Below are 17,956 nucleotides of genomic sequence, written 5' to 3'. Positions count from 1 at the left end.
CCCTGCAAATATTGTCCTTTTCTTTCCTTTCTCTTCTCCTAGAGCTGCTCTACGCGTTCTTGTCTTTTCCCTCAGATTCCTTCCGCGTTTCCTCTCTCCCTCCTTCCTTTATATTCAGCTATTCTGTGTTTACTTTTGCTCCTTCAATAACTAAACCGTAATTTAGATTCCTTCTTATTTCCAATATTGTCATCACATTAACAAACAGCTAAGAATTGTACAAATAGTGTTGGCTCAATGAGAGGTGGTTCTTTACCGACACACGAGAGGCGGTGGGCCTCAGACACCGTACCCGCCAAAACGACTCTCAGTTCTACTACGTCGCCTGGGACTGAGTCTAACTCCGCAGAGGAGTTCGTCGAGGTCACCCTCGACCTCCAGGATGATGACACCATCATTCTCCGAAGCGTGGAGCCGGCCACCGTCATCAAGGTCGATGACGGTGCCGATACTCCTGTCTCCGCGTCAGCCTCGGCTCCACGATCCCCGACGATCAAGCGAAGCTCATCCAACAAACTGAGACAGTTATCACAAGAACTAAAAGCCGAAGCCGTCGCCAAAGCCAAGCAGTTCTCACAAGAGTTAAAAGCCGAACTACGCAAGTTTTCATGGGGCCACGGGCACGCACCTCAGACCGTAACCGGATTCGACTCGGCTTTAGCCGCTCGAGCTTTGAGAAAGCAGCGAGCTCAACTCGACAGGACTCGGTCCGGCGCTCAAAAAGCACTTCGCGGATTACGATTTATAAGTAACAATAAAACCAATGCATGGGAAGAAGTTCAAAACAATTTCAACAAACTCGCCAAAGACGGCTTTCTCTTTCGCTGCGATTTCGCACAATGCATAGGTTCATTTCGTTATTACAATCTTACATGCTTAATCTTGAATCTATCTTCTAACCATCAGTAACTTTTATTTTTTTTCATTTCTTTAAGGAATGAAAGACTCGAAGGAATTTGCATTGGAGATGTTCGATGCATTGAGTAGGCGAAGGAGATTAAAAGTCGAAAAAATTAGCAAAGACGAACTTTATGAATATTGGTCTCAAATCACCGATCAAAGTTTTGATTCTCGCCTCCAGATCTTCTTCGACATGTACGCATTATAAAACTATTAGTATTCGATTTTAATTAAAGTTTTATTGTTCATTAATTAATTCATTTTTAAATTAATTAAAACTTAAAGTTCACACCCTCTCTTTCTCAACTTTGTTTGAGATTCGCTCCATAATTTCGGAAACCAGTCGTGGTGATGCAATAAGAGAATTGGACAAAATCGTCTTTTTCGCAAATATGGAAATGATTAATATTTCAATTTCTTTTCTAAATCTTATATTATATCTTGTTTAATTTATGTTACAGGGTGGACAAGAATGAAGATGGTAGAATCACCGAGGCTGAAGTAAAAGAGGTAAAACTATTCTTTATCATATCCATAATTGAAGTTGGATTAGGCAGCCACGTTTATCTAATTTTGTAATCCAACATGCATAAATTAGCCATAAATATTGTCCCTTCTGCTACGTTAAAATTTTCTTTTCTTAAAATAAAAAAAAATTGTTAGGGCCGCCCTTTCGTAGTCAAAGGGAAGTAATTTAAAGTTTAAAGAGATTGATTTAAAACTTGATTACAGGGTGTCATTTGGGTTATTATAATCAACGTTAGGCAGGGATGGGTCACCTTAAATCACAAGAAATTCTTAAAACTAACTACTCCAATTTAATAAATGAATCATCTTAAACAAAAAAGCGACTTTAATTTTCTTTGGTCTCTGACGTTAACCATTTTTTGAAGCATCTTTTATGTGTAATCTACAATTGGACCGATGGCTCCTCTATTTTTTTCGGAGTTTCCTTCACCGTGATCATTTAATGGAAACTTTTTAGTGGGGTTGGTGGGGGCATTTTGGTCAATATATAATTATTATTTTATTGGTATTTCAATTATTTTTTTTTCGTCCTGGATAGATTATCATGTTGAGTGCTTCAGCGAACAAGCTATCAAGATTGAAGGAGCAGGCGGAAGAATACGCAGCTCTGATCATGGAAGAGTTGGATCCTGAAAGACTTGGATACATTGAGGTGGGTCCGTGATTTATGTGGTACAGTGGATATTTCCATGACCAAATGTTTCCTTCTTTGCTTTTTGCATGTTATTAAAAAAAAAGATATTCTAGAATTCAATAAACGAAACAAGTTGAGATAATTATACTATTTTTTTTTCCGGTAAGACTTCATTTTCAAATTAGGTTCGACAGTCACCTTTCAAAAATAAAAAATAAAAAAAAGGTTCGAGGCTCATAAATTAGTTTCGCTAAGATATACTTGGAGCGACATTGACTAGGATTTTTGAAATATTTATATATAAAAAAATTGTAATAGTTCTTAAATTGGATTTTTCATGCAAAGTCTATCGTTAGGCGAAAAATGATCAAATCTTCCAACAATCCGGTTCTGGTTTTGTTGAACCGTGACGAAGAAAGAAGGAACAAGTAAGAATAATGAGCTTTTACTAGAGACAGCTCAACTTATCTTATCTTGGTAAACGGTTACTAACATTTGAGGTCGTTGAACGGTTTTTAATACTTACTTTTTTAAGTCCGGGCGAAGTAGCTGGTGCTTGATGGAGGGAAAGAAATTGGATGAACAAGTTCTTTTCCGTAATAAATAGTATACCCAAAAATATAGTACTAGTCAGTATATTTTCCATTTTAATCTCTCAAATTGCTAATTTATCTAGTCAATAGTTACCACATTTAAATTTTCAGTTTCATGTGAGCAGTATATTTTTTCTTTTAATTGCATTATCTGCATGTGATAATTAAGTTATGTAAGGGCATAATCAAATCAACTTGTCAGGTCACTATCCGGTATCTGCCTTGAATTTAATAATTTTTTCTTCTTTTTTTAAATTTTGTATATTGATTTTTTCTTTTGTTTTACTTTTCAAAAGTTGTCAAGATTAAGCAAAGGGTATTGTCGTTATTTTGGTCATAGATTGAGGGGTTCCTGACCAACTCCATCCCATGATTGACCGTTGGAACTCATGGTCCTGCTAAATGGCGGACCTGACACAGTTGAGTTCCCATGTGAGCTTTGCTTTCGGGTTATTGCCCTCTCAAATACGCGTTCTCTTCACTCATTCGCGCATGCACGCGTCCTCCATTCTGCATCACTGATAGTGTAACGAGTTGACGGAATCAAAATAATCTTGTCCTTTGCATGACTAAATGTTTTTTTTATGATTTCATATTTTCATTGCCACAATTGCATGATTGGTGGGTGGTGACTGATGAAAAATGATGCAGCTATGGCAATTGGAGACACTTCTCTTGCAAAAGGACACGTATCTGAGCTATAGTCAAGCCCTAAGCTACACAAGCCAAGCCCTGAGCCAAAACTTGCAAGGATTAAGAAAGAAGAGCAGAATCAGAAGAATGAGCACTAAAGTTTTATACTATTTGGAAGAAAATTGGAAAAGGATATGGGTCGTGTCATTGTGGATTATGATTATGATAGGGCTCTTTACTTGGAAGTTCTTTCAATATAAGCAGAAGAGTTCTTTCCAGGTTATGGGTTACTGTCTCCTCACAGCCAAGGGAGCAGCTGAGACCCTGAAGTTTAACATGGCTCTTATCCTCTTGCCCGTGTGCAGAAACACCATTACTTGGCTCAGGTCCACCAAGCTGGGTCTCTTTGTACCTTTTGACGATAATATCAACTTTCACAAGGTGTGTATACCAACCCTTGGTTCTCTATTTTTTGTGCTTCTCCTTCACGTTTATCCTCTGGTCCCGGGTGGGGACTAAATGATAGAAGTCAATATGATTGGTTAATTTCAGCCATCAAAGACAATAATAGATCGTTACTTGAGTCTTTCGCTTGCCCTTGCCCTAAAAACAGTGATGTCTACGTAGTACATATGTGGGAGGCATTATATGTTCCGGCAGCAATAGTTGACAGCCAAACAGATCTCTCTCTCTTTGGTAAAGAAATTTGGCGTACTCTACATAAAATTAATTCATTTTAGTTTTAATAATTTTTAGCTGAGACAAAAGCATTGACTTGTACAAACAAACAATGGTTTTTTTTTTGCTTGACTGACAATCTAAGATAGAACAAAAAACAATTCGTTGAAATTAGGAGATAAATATGGGGAGGTAAAAACTTGTGACCGTGCAGCTGCTACCGAACAAAGGCTCCATACATATATATATATATAGTGTAGCCAGGATCTGGGTTCGGTTAAATGCTTCTCTAAATTGCAAAAACCTGCATTTGCATAACTCTACTCTCCTTACCTATGGGAAAGAAAATCTCCGTGTTATCTGGGTCAGTTTTCCATTCTCTTTCCTATCTCAATTTTCCCTTCAAGATCAAGTCATCAAAATTTTAAAAAAGAAGAAAACGGAGAGATAGAAACAAGGCATGCGTTGCATTTAATTAAAGCATAGTTTCCAGGTAGGCTTACTTATGCCAGCTAGATGAGATTAGCAGGCAATAGATGCTTTAGTGAAGAGTTAAAAAGACAAATTCACCAATTAATGATTTTGAATCTGGTCCTCGAGATAGCCAATAATATGCCTTTTAGTCCCAGTGGAAGATTCTCCCATGTCCCAGCTCCCAACTACTTGACTTTTTAGGAGTTAGACGTGGACGGTTTCTTATAACTTGCTAGATTGACAAAACTACCCTTATCAGCTCTTTGGCACTGGATCGTGCATGCTTTGTTGTATTATGGTTATGAAATAGTTACTTAATTCATCGGTTGCATCACTTCTCCTGTAAGAAGAATTTCTACTGAAGGTCATAAAATGGTAGCTGCGAAGGTTATGCAGAATGTAATTTATGATGCACTTGGTGTATATATATATATATATATATATATATCAGGTTGGCAGAGTTAGAGGGCAGGTATAAGATTTGAATGGCACTGACTTGATTTAAATCAAGGAATTAACCATGTTCTTCAGTTAAAAACAATTCAAACATTTGCAAATATACTTGTTATTGATGTCGGATTTTATCAAAGTTTTAAAATTGTTCATGATTCCCATCTAGTTAGATCTTTATTAATGATCACTCTTCACTTCATTGAATGAGTGCAGACAATAGCTGCAGCGATTGTAATTGGAGTCATTCTTCATGCCGGTAACCATCTTGCCTGCGATTTTCCGAAGCTTATCAATTCTTCTGCTGAAGACTATAAGGACTTTCTAATCCATGACTTCGGAAGTCATAAGCCAACGTATATAGACCTGATAAAAGGGGCTGAGGGCGTGACTGGAATTCTAATGGTCATCTGCATGACAATTGCATTTACGCTAGCAACAAAATGGTTTAGGCGGAACCTGATTAAGCTGCCCAAGCCCTTTGATAGAATCACTGGCTTCAATGCTTTTTGGTACTCACATCACCTGTTTGTGATTGTCTACGTCTTGCTCATCATCCACGGCGTTTTCCTTTATCTTGTGCACATATGGTACCGTAAGACGGTATATATTTATGTCTTCATCTTTTCTCAAGTGATTGGAGAAATTATAAATGCAAGATTTTATTGTACTTAAGTAACTATAACTGTAGTTTAAGGTATGGAATTCCTGGTTGCAGACTTGGATGTACCTAGCTGTTCCAGTTTTCTTATATGCTGGAGAAAGGATCCTGAGATTCTTCCGTTCTGGTTCCTATACTGTCCGGATTTTGAAGGTGAGCATAACTCTGTCAACTATGATTCAGCATAGACAACACGTTCCATATTTAATTAAGAACTGCTGAAAGCAAAAGGGATGGAGAAAAGTTCAAAGAGACGAATTGATTGGGAATTATCTCCTGAACAGTGAGGCTGATCAATTTACTGAATTTGCTTCTCTATCTGATCTTTTTCATACGAGCTATTATGACTGATGATCTTCCTGTTTCTGCATTCTGAATATATAGGTTGCTATTTATCCGGGAGGTGTTCTCACATTACAAATGTCTAAGCCACCTCAATTTCGGTATAAGAGTGGACAGTACATGTTTGTGCAGTGCCCTGCTGTCTCTCCCTTTGAATGGTAAGTAAGCAATCTAAAGCATATATGTTTTAGGGATGATTTTCAGCTGTTTCACTTCCTTTGGTGCTAATTAATTGTTTTGAGAATTTCCAGCATAATATCTTCAGAGATAAATCCACAGTAAAGAGGATGAAAATGGACATTAGTTAGATCAGAAGCACATTCAATTTGCTGTCAACAATTGCACTTTTATATGAATAGAACCAGGTTCATCATATTTGATTGGTTCGTAGTAAGATGAGAGTTTAAAATACTAAAAAGTGTCAATAGTTGCAATAAAAAATCAGTATTGAGATAGGGGTGGTTTGCAGTCAAGAGAGCAGGTGTGTACCTTTAGCATTATGCCAGTTTTCTCTCAACTCATGAGCATTTCTCTTTTATGAAACAGGCATCCATTTTCCATCACCTCTGCTCCTGGTGATGATTACCTTAGTGTTCATATCCGTCAACTAGGTGACTGGACCCAAGAGCTCAGACGGCTGTTCTCAGAGGTTTGTGAACCTCCTGTAGCTGGGAAAAGTGGGCTTCTTAGGGCTGATGAGACGACTAAGAGAAGGTATATCTATTTTTCTCCCGTTAATATGTTTGACATTTCTCTCGTCTTAGAAGGTTTAAACTTTTAGGAATTATTGAGTAAATTTTGGTGATCCTTAATATTTTTGTCTAAGAACAGTTTGCCGAAGCTCTTAATAGATGGGCCGTATGGTGCCCCTGCACAAGACTATCACAAGTATGATGTCCTGTTACTCGTGGGGCTTGGAATTGGTGCAACACCATTCATCAGCATTTTAAAAGATCTGCTTAACAACATTGTCAAAATGGAGGAGCAGGCAGTAAGTAACTCATGCTAAGTAATGAATCTGCTTTTCTTGTTGTTTCTTTGGTTAAATTATTGGTTGTTTCCCTATCAGATTCATGACATGCTTCTTCATTTTTAGGATTCGGTCTCAGATACCAGTAGGACATCGGACATAAGTATCGGGAGCAATGATTCAACCACTCCTAACAGAGTTTCACCAAAGCGAAAGAAAACTCTTAAGACGACCAATGCTTATTTCTATTGGGTAACCAGGGAGCAAGGTTCATTTGATTGGTTCAAAGGGGTCATGAATGAAGTTGCAGAACTTGATCAAAGGGTACGAGAACTCATCAACTTAAAAACATTTAATAATTTCCTTTTAAATACCTTAACTGTTAATTCTAACTTGTCATTTTAAACTCTAGGGTGTCATTGAAATGCACAACTATTTAACTAGCGTGTACGAGGAAGGAGATGCACGTTCAGCTCTCATCACCATGGTCCAAGCATTAAATCATGCCAAGAATGGAGTTGACATCGTTTCCGGCACCAGGGTAAGATCTGTTTTGTCTGTCATTTTCATTCCCTTAGCATATTCCACTGCATGATTGTCTTTTAGGATTCTGAAAATTCCATCCAAAATCTTGGTGATGACACTCTGCAATCTGTCTCTGTCACAAATTCCTCCTGCAGCAGATATCAAGTGTGGCTCCCATGCATTAACAACAGCATGGCTGTTAGTAATTTTTTAAACATAATAATAATAATAATAATAATAATAATTCCTCTTTGCCATTATCAGGTGCGGACCCATTTTGCAAGGCCTAAATGGAAGAACGTTCTCTCTAAACTAAGTTCTAAGCACTGCAACGCAAGGATAGGTGAGCCCCAGTTCTGTACCTAAGCATAATTAAAACAAGTAGCAATCTTCTGTGTCTTCTAATATTGTTGTTGTGGTTTTAATGTGGTGGAGCAGGAGTCTTTTACTGCGGGGCACCGGTTTTGGCTAAAGAACTCAGCAAACTCTGCTATGAGTTCAACCAAAAAGGTTCCACTAAATTTGAATTCCACAAGGAGCATTTCTAAGAGATTACCGTGGGGAGTAAATAGAATTACTAAATGTTTATTCTCCCTTCACCATTCATAGCCCAATCTCCTTGCTTTACCTAGAGAATAAGAATTTTTGCAATAAGCCAAGAAAGCACGAGTCACTGTACAGTCTTAGAATAGAAAAGGAGAAGAAAAGAAAGAAGAAAAGAAGAAGAAGAAGAAGAAGAAGCAAAGATACTATTTCATTAGGACTATCGTTGTATACCCACAAAAAAAGAGTGGGGAAACGGCTTGGAATTCTAAGGTGAATCTTTCATTGCACACGTGGCGTAAGTAGGGATAGAAACATGGCAGGTGATCCCAGAATGAAAAGTTAGGCCAGCAAGAAGAGTGGTGAGTGCGGTACAGCTGCAACGGAGAGGGTCCGAGGCTGGTGAAACGATAAAGCCAGGCAATGATTGGTAGACATTCATAGGTGGATTTAGGAGGAAGACAATTTTGAAAAGCAGATGCTTGAGGGAAGTGACGGGGTGGCGTGGGATTTGGAAATTCGGAATGGATTCGTCTTTTTGACCTTTTCCAAAGTTTCGTCGGGGGAATCCTTCTAGAATGTCGATGCTGATAAGTATGTCAAGCTACTACTATTACATTATTATTATTATTCATTATTTCAGATTACAATAAGGATCAGGTGTAGATGATGATGATGGTTTACAGTTTTTTGTAAGTTAATTTTGCTAGCTTTATCGCCATCTAAATACATATTCAAGAGAGGGCTTTCTATAGTTATTGTGTAAATGTAAATGGCTACGATCAGTTATAAATTATGATAGAATCCTAATTGATTTCTTTTCTTTTCTTTATACTCATCTACTAAAATGGCCAAAGCTGTAGAGTCTAGTATCAGCCCAAAATAAAAATTGAAATCTCAGTTGATTGCTTCCCTTTTTTCTTGCGGTAAAAAGCAAATTAATCATGCAAAGTTAAATTCTTCCCCTTTTGCGATTCATTGACTTAAATAGATGGCAATCGCAGCCCAGCAAAACCCTTGATCCGGCATAACCCATTTGCTTTCTCTTCACTAATTAGTAAGTAATATTAAGCCCAGGGGAGCCCTTCTCAATTCTAAACTGAAATGTCCAGCCCACAGATTAACATAAAACCAAATCAGCCCAATAAAAGGTTATAGACCACCCAGTTCGTCCATGGTTTATTTTATTTTTTATGCCTGTGGACTATGACGATTTTATAGTCTCAATTCATCGGTATAAATTTATTTACAAAACATTCATATTTATATTGAAGTGACATTAACTTTACACGCGTTACTTTCATACAAATTAATCAATCATATTTATTAATACAGGAATACGATGATTTATTTAATAATGATTAATATTTATTTGAAAATAAGTGCATCCTTTTTATATTGAATGCATTTATATGATCCAAAGTTAGATAGATGTGTACATAGAAAATAATACTAGGGAAGGAGTAGTCCTTCTAGTAAGGCTTCAATTAGTCAACGAATGTCAAAGATCGCTGCCTGGCATAATATAATACCGCACGCCTTGGATCGTTTTTCATAAGCGGAGTCCGAAATAATAAAGCCAACGTTTGAAAGTAGAGCCTACCTCGCAGAGCAAAAGTAGTGTTTATTGTCACGCTACGCGTCAAAGTGAGGCCACGTCTTCCTCCGCCCATCTAGAAGCGAAGACCCCATCAAGTCCTGCCGAAGATGAACCCCACTTGGCTCTCCAGCATACGCTTTTGTTTGACTGCCAAGTCATTTTTGTCCCGTTCTATTGGTTTCAAAAACTGAAAGTCTCTTACACGGCGGAGTTGAATCAGCAATCTCAAGGATTTCAAATTATGTCCATAAATATAGAGCCAACCTTTGCCTTGATAAAACACAACTACATCGTCCAGTTCCTACCGAGTCATAAAGAAACAGAATTCCCTTTAAACCCAAAAGAGATAGAGAGAAGAGCAATCAAAAATGAAAGGAGAAGGACAGCGAAGCAATGCAAAATGCTTGGCATACGTTGCTGCATTTGTTGTGTTTCAGACGGCAATCATCTTGATATTTGCATTAACGGTGATGCGTATCAAAAATCCTAAAGTCAGGTTCGGTGCTGTAACGGTGGAGAATTTCAGCACCGGCAACAGCTCTTCACCTTTCTTTGACATGAGGCTGATGGCTCGAGTGACTGTAAAGAACACAAACTTCGGTCACTTCAAGTACGAGAACAGCAGCATCAGAATCTTATATGGGGGCATGGAGGTCGGGGAGGCAGCTGTTGTTAAGGCTCGTGCGAGGGCTAGGCAGACCAAAAAATTCGACGTTACAATTGATATTAGTTCCAGCAAGTTATCGACCAACTCCAACCTTGGAAATGATATCGCTTCTGGTGTTTTGCCCCTCAGCAGCGAGGCCAAGTTGAGCGGGAAGGTGCATCTGATGAAGGTGATCAAGAAGAAGAAGTCTAGTGAAATGAGCTGCACCATGGGAATCAATTTAGGAACTCGTACCGTACAGGATTTAAAGTGCAAATGACATTGTGAAGCAGTTTATTTAGAAACTTGATGCTTGAGTTTCAGCACTTTTTCTTCTGTTTTTTCGTTTTGGTCAATGCAGTCATGTTACTTTCGCCGACCAGTTCTAATTTTGCACTCTGCCCCAGTTTGTGTTAGAAATAGAAATTGATTCATATTCATATAAGTTTAACCGAGGTTGCAATTAAATTGAGATTTTATTTGTTTCAACATGGGTTTTAATTTCTAAAACTTTCTTCAAGTTATGAGATGTAGACATCCACCTGCTTGAGGTGGTACCGGAGAAAGAAGCAGACTACAGGACATATGCATTTAATCGATATATACTTGTACCATTGAAGCAATATAACAAGCTGCCCTCTAGTAATTAGCATGCTTGCCTATGTAACTAACCTAGGTTGTATGAAGAAAAACCTTCCTTGATTATAACTGAATAAGAAACAATTTCCCCAAAGTTTAATACTTTCAGTGATAAATATATACTTTTCGAGATGTAAAAGCCAACACACATGTTTGAAAAATAATTTTGCTCAAGGCAGATTAACTCGTTTCACCAGTGGACTTGGACCAGAGTCCCTCTGAGGTTTGGTTTTCAGCTTAAAACAAAACTCTTAAGTAATTCCAGTGCTTGGTTTGCTTTGAACCCTACTCTCCAACAATGGGAAATCAAAAACGTCTAGGCAGAACTTGCCCTGCCCTTGGCGTATTACTTGAATTTTCCAAACAAAAATCTCGCTGGTGAGAACTGACAGACAACAAACATTTCCAATAATCAAGAGCTTTGACAAACAAGCATTTGCATGTTTTTTTTACGCATATCCTTTGTGTAAAAAGACTTTTATGTAACTTAATGTGCCTAACAACCAAAAGCTGCATAATTCCACCGGGCTAGTGTCTTTCTTTTGGGTAAAATATCTTCATATCTGGCCAAAAAGTAGGAGGTCATGCTAAGGTCCCCTTCCAAGTTGAATACATGTCTTGGCGGTATAAGGAAATTGCTGGAAAGTTAGTACTATGAATAACTGTTGTAAAAATGTGAATAAATTAATCGAATCCATGTAATTATTACTACAAGTGTACGGAGGTCTAGAATGGCTGGCTGGAGAAAAACATGAAAGTCATCGCTTATCAGCTAGACAAGAACTATTCCTGTTCTCTGGTTAGGGGAAATCTGGAAGGGCTATGTATATTTTCTGTTGTTTAATCCCTTTCCTTGCCTCCAAAGATAAAATAATGGATGGGGAACTATCTTAAATGGCTGGAATGTCACTGGGTAGGAGATTGATGTTTTTGTTTTGGGTAGGGACTAGGGAGAAAGGTGTCTTGACAAACCGATGATGCAGCAGCAACGTGGTCTGATTGGTGTAACCTGTAATTGTCACATCAGTTAAATTGTATGTGTATGATCATGAAATGCTAATTAACTTTTCTATGAAACTATCCATGTAGGTAAAATACCTAAACTTTGTATTAATTTATTACTGTGAGCATCTAGATGATGACCCAGTTCAACCATATAGAAGCTTCAGTCATTATTATATACATATATATATATATATATATATATCATGTTCAAAAGACTTTCAAACACGTTTTGATTTAGTAGTAAAAAATAGTCTTGGACTTTGATGGATGTTTCACATGTTGTTCATTTATACTTTATGGTTACAACATTATAAATAGATTTGTTGCAAGTCTGCGAAATCATACCTTCAACCTTAACCTGCATTCGGGCTTTTGAGCAGATTAATTCCTATAAAACAAGCACGAATCAAGTAAAAATCAAATCATTTTCACCATGAAAGTGAGAAGGGAAGGAAGCAATGCAAAATGCCTAGCATATGTTGCAGCTTTTGTTGTTTCAGACTGCAATAATCTTGCTATTTGCACTGACTGTGATGCGGATCAAAAGTCCTAAAGTCAGGTTCGGTGCTGTAACAGTGGAGAGTTTCAGCACTGTCAATAACAGCTCTCCTTCTTTTGACATGAAATTGATGGCCCAGGTGGCCGTGAAAAACACAAATTTTGGTCACTTTAAGTATGAAAACAGCACTGTCACAATCTTATACGGGGGCATGCCGGTTGGGGAGGCAGCTATTGTCAAGGGTCGTGCAAGGGCCAGGCAAACCAAAAAATTCAACATTAATGTTGATATTAGTTCCAGTAGGTTATCCAGCAATTCAAATCTTGGAAATGACATTAATGCAGGTGTATTGCCATTAAGCAGCCAGGCCAAGTTGAAGGGAAAGGTTCATTTGATGAAGGTGATCAAGAAGAAGAAGTCTGGTGAAATGAGCTGCACCATGGGAATCAATTTGTCAACTCGTGCCGTACAGGATTTGAAGTGCAAATGACATGTCAAGTTGTTTTCTGAGGATTAAATTCTTCAATTTCACCTTTTTCTTAATTTCTCTGTTTTTCTTTTGGTCTATTGGCCACCCGTTTCTGTTATTATACTCTGCTTTACTTGGGGTTTGAAGTAGAGCTTGATTCCTTTACATCTATTTGTAACTGAGATTTCAGATTTGGTCTGTTTCACATGATCTTCCGTGTACATCATGGCCTATATATTGAGCATCCAAATTGCCTGAAGCAAAAGCACCATATTACATTTGAACACATCCGTATCTGCCTAGCCTAGATTGCATACCTTAAAAATGGTTTTGCTGTACAGTTTCACCTAACATTGCTGTCACTTTAGCATCCTTCATATTCAAATCAATTTGATCAAAAGACTGCGCCAACCATGCAGGCTGATTTCATTTGTAGGTGTATTCTCTATAATTATAAAGGTTCCTTTTTTTGACTCTGATTTGGGTTTTGCCTTACAACAGAAGCTGAAATTTTCCTTTGACTTGAACAGTTTGTCCAACTATGGCCTCCATAAAGACTTGTGATTTCAAGTAAATTATGTCCAATTTACATCTCGAAGCTGAGATGAGAATCACCCTCTGACCTAAGGTTTTTGTTTTGCTTTCCATTAGCCATGAAAAACTATTCATAGACAACAGCAATGTGCTCAGACTGGTGTAAGATGTAGTTATCATTCGCTACAAAAATGATAAACATAAGATCGACCAATGACGATAAACCCATTGTAAATTAATATTCAGGAAAGTCAAGTGGTTGACTCAGTCGTCGTACCTTAAAGCTTCTGTTATTATATTACCAGGTTCGAAGACTCTTAAACTGGGTTTAATGTAGTAACTGAAAAATTTATTCTGACTTGATCAAATTTGTAATGAAGTAGTTAGTTGATTCTGAAATATCAATAGCCATTGCTCCTTGTCTGGTAAAAAAGCAACCTAAGTCAACCGAAACTGCTTCCTTCCGTCCATCTGACGATCATTCACAATAAAGGAGACGATTTTGTCATCTTGGTTGCTTTTCAGATCATAATCATCTTGCCTCTCACGAGATCAGATCACAATTGAGATCTTAAAGTCAGGTTTCTCAATGTAGGGGTGGGGGATTAATTTCAGCAACATTGAAGCACTTCACCTTCTTGCAACATGAAATTTTTGGCCCAGGTTAAGACTCTCAAGAGACTTTTGACTTCCATATGATATTTGCTCTTCTGCTTTGCCACTTCCACTATCTTTTGACTTACTAATATCTCCTTTGCTTTTGGCTTTCTTGGCCACAAATGGTTTTCCTTTCAGCTACTTTAATTGATTTTAAAGAAATTAATTTTACTTTCCTGACAAATTGACCGAAAATTTTAAGGAGTTCGGTTCCTGTCCAGAGTGCCTCAGAATCTCCAAAAGCAAGAGAGTTGTCCTCAATTCCATCAACTGGCAGAGAAAAGAGGCAGAATCCCAGAATTAGAGGCTTTTTCTTCACAGTAACACTTCAGTTGTAATGTAACACATCGTCATATGCAATTGAGTTGCTAATGCCCTTTAATTGCATATGAGGATATGTTAGATTACGACCGAAGTATTACTGTGTAGAACAAAAGCCATAAATTCCGGTCTTCGGCCTCTTCTCTCTACCAGTTTGATGGAGCTGCAGACAACTGTCCTGCTTTCAGTGATTATGAGGCCCTCTGGATGGAACTGACCTCCTTATAATTGTCAGTCAATCTGTCAGGAAAGTAATTAAAGCAGCTGCAGCCATAGAGTAAAAGAACCATACATAAACAAGAGAGCCAAAAGAAAAAGAGAGAGAAAGACAGCAATAAGTCAAAAGACAAAGCAAGTGCCAAAACAGCAGACCAAATACATGGAGGTCAAAAGCTTCTTGAAAGTCTTCAAGTATGAGAAAGCAGTCACAATCTTTTACATGGCAGCATGGCAATCTTACAAGGAAGTCTGCTCTGATGTGCAGCACCAAGGAAATAGATTCAGTAGCCCCTGCTGTACAGGATTTGAAGGACGAATACGACATGTCCAGCTGATTATTTCTGCAACTGTGCTAGCTTTTTTTTTGGCCAGAACTGTGTAGTTTTTATATTTACTTGTTCTTTCCGTCTAATTTACTTGAATTTCTTTTTTGTCCTTTTTCCTTTGCTATGATTGTATCTTTGAATTTATTCAGCTATCCGAAGTTGAGATTGTTAAGTAATTAATCAACTAATCAAGTCCTTAATGGCTGCTCTCATTACACTGTTCATAGCTCGGGCTTTTCTCCATGTTTGGCAACATATCACTGATCATTCCTGTTACCATGAATGATTTTTGTTTCATTAATCAGCTATGTGACGAAGCATGAGCCATGTTTTTTAAGACTTTTCTGCTTTTTCCTTGTACTCTCCCAGAGATCTAGATGCATATTGACATTGCTTCCATCCATCCACCTCCTTCCCTTATAATTACATGTAAACAACCATCTTATTTGACCAAAAAACTTCAATGAACTATTGCAGAATAGTTAAATCTGATGATGAGTGGGTTCGGGGGATAGACTAATTCTCCCAATGGTTTATAGTTTTCCATTTGATTTAAAATAATTCAACTAGATTACATCTCAAATCTTATATATATTCTCTATTATGATTAACATAAGGGCATGTTCGGAAAAGGCTGGTAAGCTATTTTTCTCTTATCCTACCGATTTCATTTCACTTGTAAAAATCATTCATTATATAGCATCTCAATAGTATAATGAGAGTAAATCTTGATATATTATAAAACGTATAATATTTTTTAAAAATAAATTATTTTAAAAAATTTAAATAATTTTTTTTATTTTTATTTGTCAAAAATATTATATTATTATTTTAAATTAAATAAATTTTTATAATTAATAATTAAATAATTATTATCAATTAAAATATCATTTATCATTCCGTGTCACATAATATTAATAATGGATGATGATATATCATTTTTTATTATAACAAAATTTAAATTAGTAAGATTTGCATGCATTGGAGGAATGAAATCTAGACCAATATGTAAGAGCAAAGTTGTTTGTTATATGACCAAGATACATGAAGAAAATGCATTTTCCTTATTTTTTTCTGAATTCTGGGAGCTACCAAAACGTAAGTTAATGCTTGATTAGTTGGATCACAAATTTGATCACCCTGGTCAGGAATTTGTAACTCATCAAAGTCATTATATTCTTGAACTCAAACGTATCCTAAGGGGGTCTGGTTCCCTAGCCTAGACAAAGCTATTTTGGTCAGTGTGAAATTCCCCATTGTTTCTTCTAATTTTCCATACTATATATATTAACTTGTCTCTAAAGTCTCTGAAATTGGTAAACTTAAATTAAATAAATTGGTTTGGACTTTTCGGTCTGAAACTTCTTTCTAAGTCTTTGTCAATATCGTACCAGCACCTCAATTCTAATTATCTAAATTGGCTGGCCATGTATATTTTTTCCACACAAGGTACAAAAAAATCATTTCGATGTAACTTCCTCCCATTTTCATGATTCAAAACAAAAAACTTTTGTATTCACCGCTACCTATAAGTATTAATACTATACCACAAGCACAAATCATCCAATCTCACCAAGCTCAAGCTCCTTTTTCATTTCTCCAAACACTCCAGTACTTAGTCGTTCCAACATCATTCGAAGTCACTTTCCTGAAAACAAAAGGAATCCAGCCATGTTGGAATCGGAGAAGTACAAGAGAATGCAGAACATGAAATGTTATGCATATATCATTGCTGGGGTTGTCTTTCAAACCATCATAATCCTTGTTTTCGCTTTAACGGTTATGCGTATCAAGACCCCAAGCGCTAGGCTAAGATCCGTAACGGTCCAGAGTCTCAACTATAATGCTTCAGGAGTCCCTCACTTCAACATGAGATTGATCATGGAAATTGCAGTGAAGAACAAGAATTTTGGTCACTTCAGGTTTGATAACACTACTGCTAACGTTACCTTTGGAAGCGTTATGGTCGGTGATGGTGAGATCGTAAAGAGCCGTGCCCGTGCTAGGAAGACTAAAAGGATGAATGTAACAGTGGATGTAAGCTCAAGTGCGGTTTCTGATGAAGATGGGCTCAGAACCCAGTTGAGCAGTGGGACTTTGACGTTGACTGGAGTTGCCAGGTTGAGAGGGAAGGTGACATTGATGAAGCTGATGAAGAAACGGAAGACCGCAGAGATGAACTGCACTATGACTGTGAATTTGAATAGCCATGCTGTTCAGGATTTGGATTGCGAGTGAAATTTCGGATAGAATTTCTATTTTATGTTTCCTTTTAGTCATCTTTTTTTCTTTTTAAATTCATTTTTTTCTACTTCTGTCTTAGATACAATAATATGGATTGAAATAAAGGAATGAATACCATCCTCTTTTGCTACAAAATTAGTTAATGTACATATAATTTGGAAGTCAATAAAACCATAGGTGCCCTGAAGGCAAACAAACCTGCTCCAAGTTATTGTAGTAGCATCCATGACAGAGAACTAGATTTAAATTTGCAAAAATGAGTGAATCAATGTGCATGTTTGTGTAAAGCAGAGCGTAAGAGAAAGAAATTGAGTTTCTTAAATTATGTGTGTGTATATATATATATATATATATATATATATGTATGTTTATTATTTCAAAATTTAACTTGACAAAAATTAAGATATGATATCGAAATGATTGGTTAAGTTAAAAAGGGTTTCAATATCATGTTAAAAAATTATTTAATTAAAAAAAATTTACATAATCTAAAATATTAGAGTTATTTTAATTAATGATTTTAGATCCAAGGTTCGACTTATCTCTTTTTTTTTTTGGGGGGGGTAGTTAGTTTCAAGTTAGGTGTGTGGCAAGGACCATAACATTATATGAATTAATTTAGTTCATGAAATAAAATAATGTTTTTTGACATTATAATTATTGACCGTTATAATTGTAGAAGTTTTTTTTTTCCTTTTGTTTAATTAGAGATAGATGTATGCCGCTTTATTTCTAATAGACATCTTGCAAACCGGGGTTTCAAACAGACTCTAATCCCCACCATTCCAACCATCCATAGGACCCGTGAACACGGTTTGTGACTGTGACCCGACAATCAGGTTTACTCTCTTTGGAAGGGTAGAGGA

At 36.9% G+C, this 17,956-nt stretch overlaps 3 protein-coding genes and 1 pseudogene across 4 annotated transcripts; all 4 read left to right on the top strand.

Annotated features, from left to right (window-relative positions):
- On the top strand, positions 1-8,763 carry LOC110413396 (respiratory burst oxidase protein F). 2 transcript variants are annotated; one of them, XM_021424199.2, is made up of 14 exons: positions 1-847; positions 936-1,095; positions 1,362-1,410; positions 1,967-2,080; positions 3,307-3,729; positions 5,107-5,493; positions 5,609-5,704; positions 5,936-6,051; positions 6,440-6,607; positions 6,725-6,884; positions 6,990-7,187; positions 7,276-7,404; positions 7,653-7,731; positions 7,827-8,763. In XM_021424199.2, the coding sequence occupies exons 1-14, from the start codon at positions 238-240 to the stop codon at positions 7,934-7,936; spliced, it is 2,799 nt and encodes a 932-aa protein (XP_021279874.1). In that variant the 5' UTR covers positions 1-237; the 3' UTR covers positions 7,937-8,763. The 2 variants fall into 2 exon arrangements, with proteins under 2 accessions (XP_021279874.1, XP_021279961.1); XM_021424286.2 differs by lacking the exon at positions 3,307-3,729.
- Positions 8,764-9,778: 1,015 nt separating this feature from the next.
- On the top strand, positions 9,779-10,666 carry LOC110420425 (late embryogenesis abundant protein At1g64065-like). The gene has a single exon (XM_021433739.1). The coding sequence runs from the start codon at positions 9,900-9,902 to the stop codon at positions 10,455-10,457; it is 558 nt and encodes a 185-aa protein (XP_021289414.1). The 5' UTR covers positions 9,779-9,899; the 3' UTR covers positions 10,458-10,666.
- Positions 10,667-12,254: 1,588 nt separating this feature from the next.
- On the top strand, positions 12,255-12,810 carry LOC110426370 (late embryogenesis abundant protein At1g64065-like; annotated as a pseudogene).
- Positions 12,811-16,517: 3,707 nt separating this feature from the next.
- On the top strand, positions 16,518-17,084 carry LOC110425052 (late embryogenesis abundant protein At1g64065-like). Its single transcript, XM_021439836.2, has one exon. The coding sequence runs from the start codon at positions 16,518-16,520 to the stop codon at positions 17,082-17,084; it is 567 nt and encodes a 188-aa protein (XP_021295511.1).
- The last annotated feature ends 872 nt before the right edge of the window (positions 17,085-17,956 follow it).

The sequence above is a fragment of the Theobroma umbraticum genome, unplaced genomic scaffold, assembly GCF_002168275.2.
Source record: "Theobroma umbraticum cultivar Fairchild unplaced genomic scaffold, ASM216827v3 scaffold_30.0, whole genome shotgun sequence".
Classification (NCBI taxonomy): domain Eukaryota; kingdom Viridiplantae; phylum Streptophyta; class Magnoliopsida; order Malvales; family Malvaceae; genus Theobroma; species Theobroma umbraticum.
The sequence above is the reverse complement of the archived record's forward strand: the minus strand, read 5'-3'. Positions and strand labels throughout refer to the sequence as shown.

Bases quoted from the DNA above. Each gene is read 5' to 3' on its own strand.
- LOC110413396 (XM_021424199.2), top strand. From the start codon at position 238: ATGAGAGGTGGTTCTTTACCGACACACGAGAGGCGGTGGGCCTCAGAC. The intron at 7,405-7,652 runs GTAAGATCTGTT...TGCCATTATCAG, and splicing joins ACATCGTTTCCGGCACCAGG to GTGCGGACCCATTTTGCAAG. The intron at 7,732-7,826 runs GTGAGCCCCAGT...GTGGTGGAGCAG, and splicing joins GCACTGCAACGCAAGGATAG to GAGTCTTTTACTGCGGGGCA.
- LOC110420425 (XM_021433739.1), top strand. From the start codon at position 9,900: ATGAAAGGAGAAGGACAGCGAAGCAATGCAAAATGCTTGGCATACGTT.
- LOC110425052 (XM_021439836.2), top strand. From the start codon at position 16,518: ATGTTGGAATCGGAGAAGTACAAGAGAATGCAGAACATGAAATGTTAT.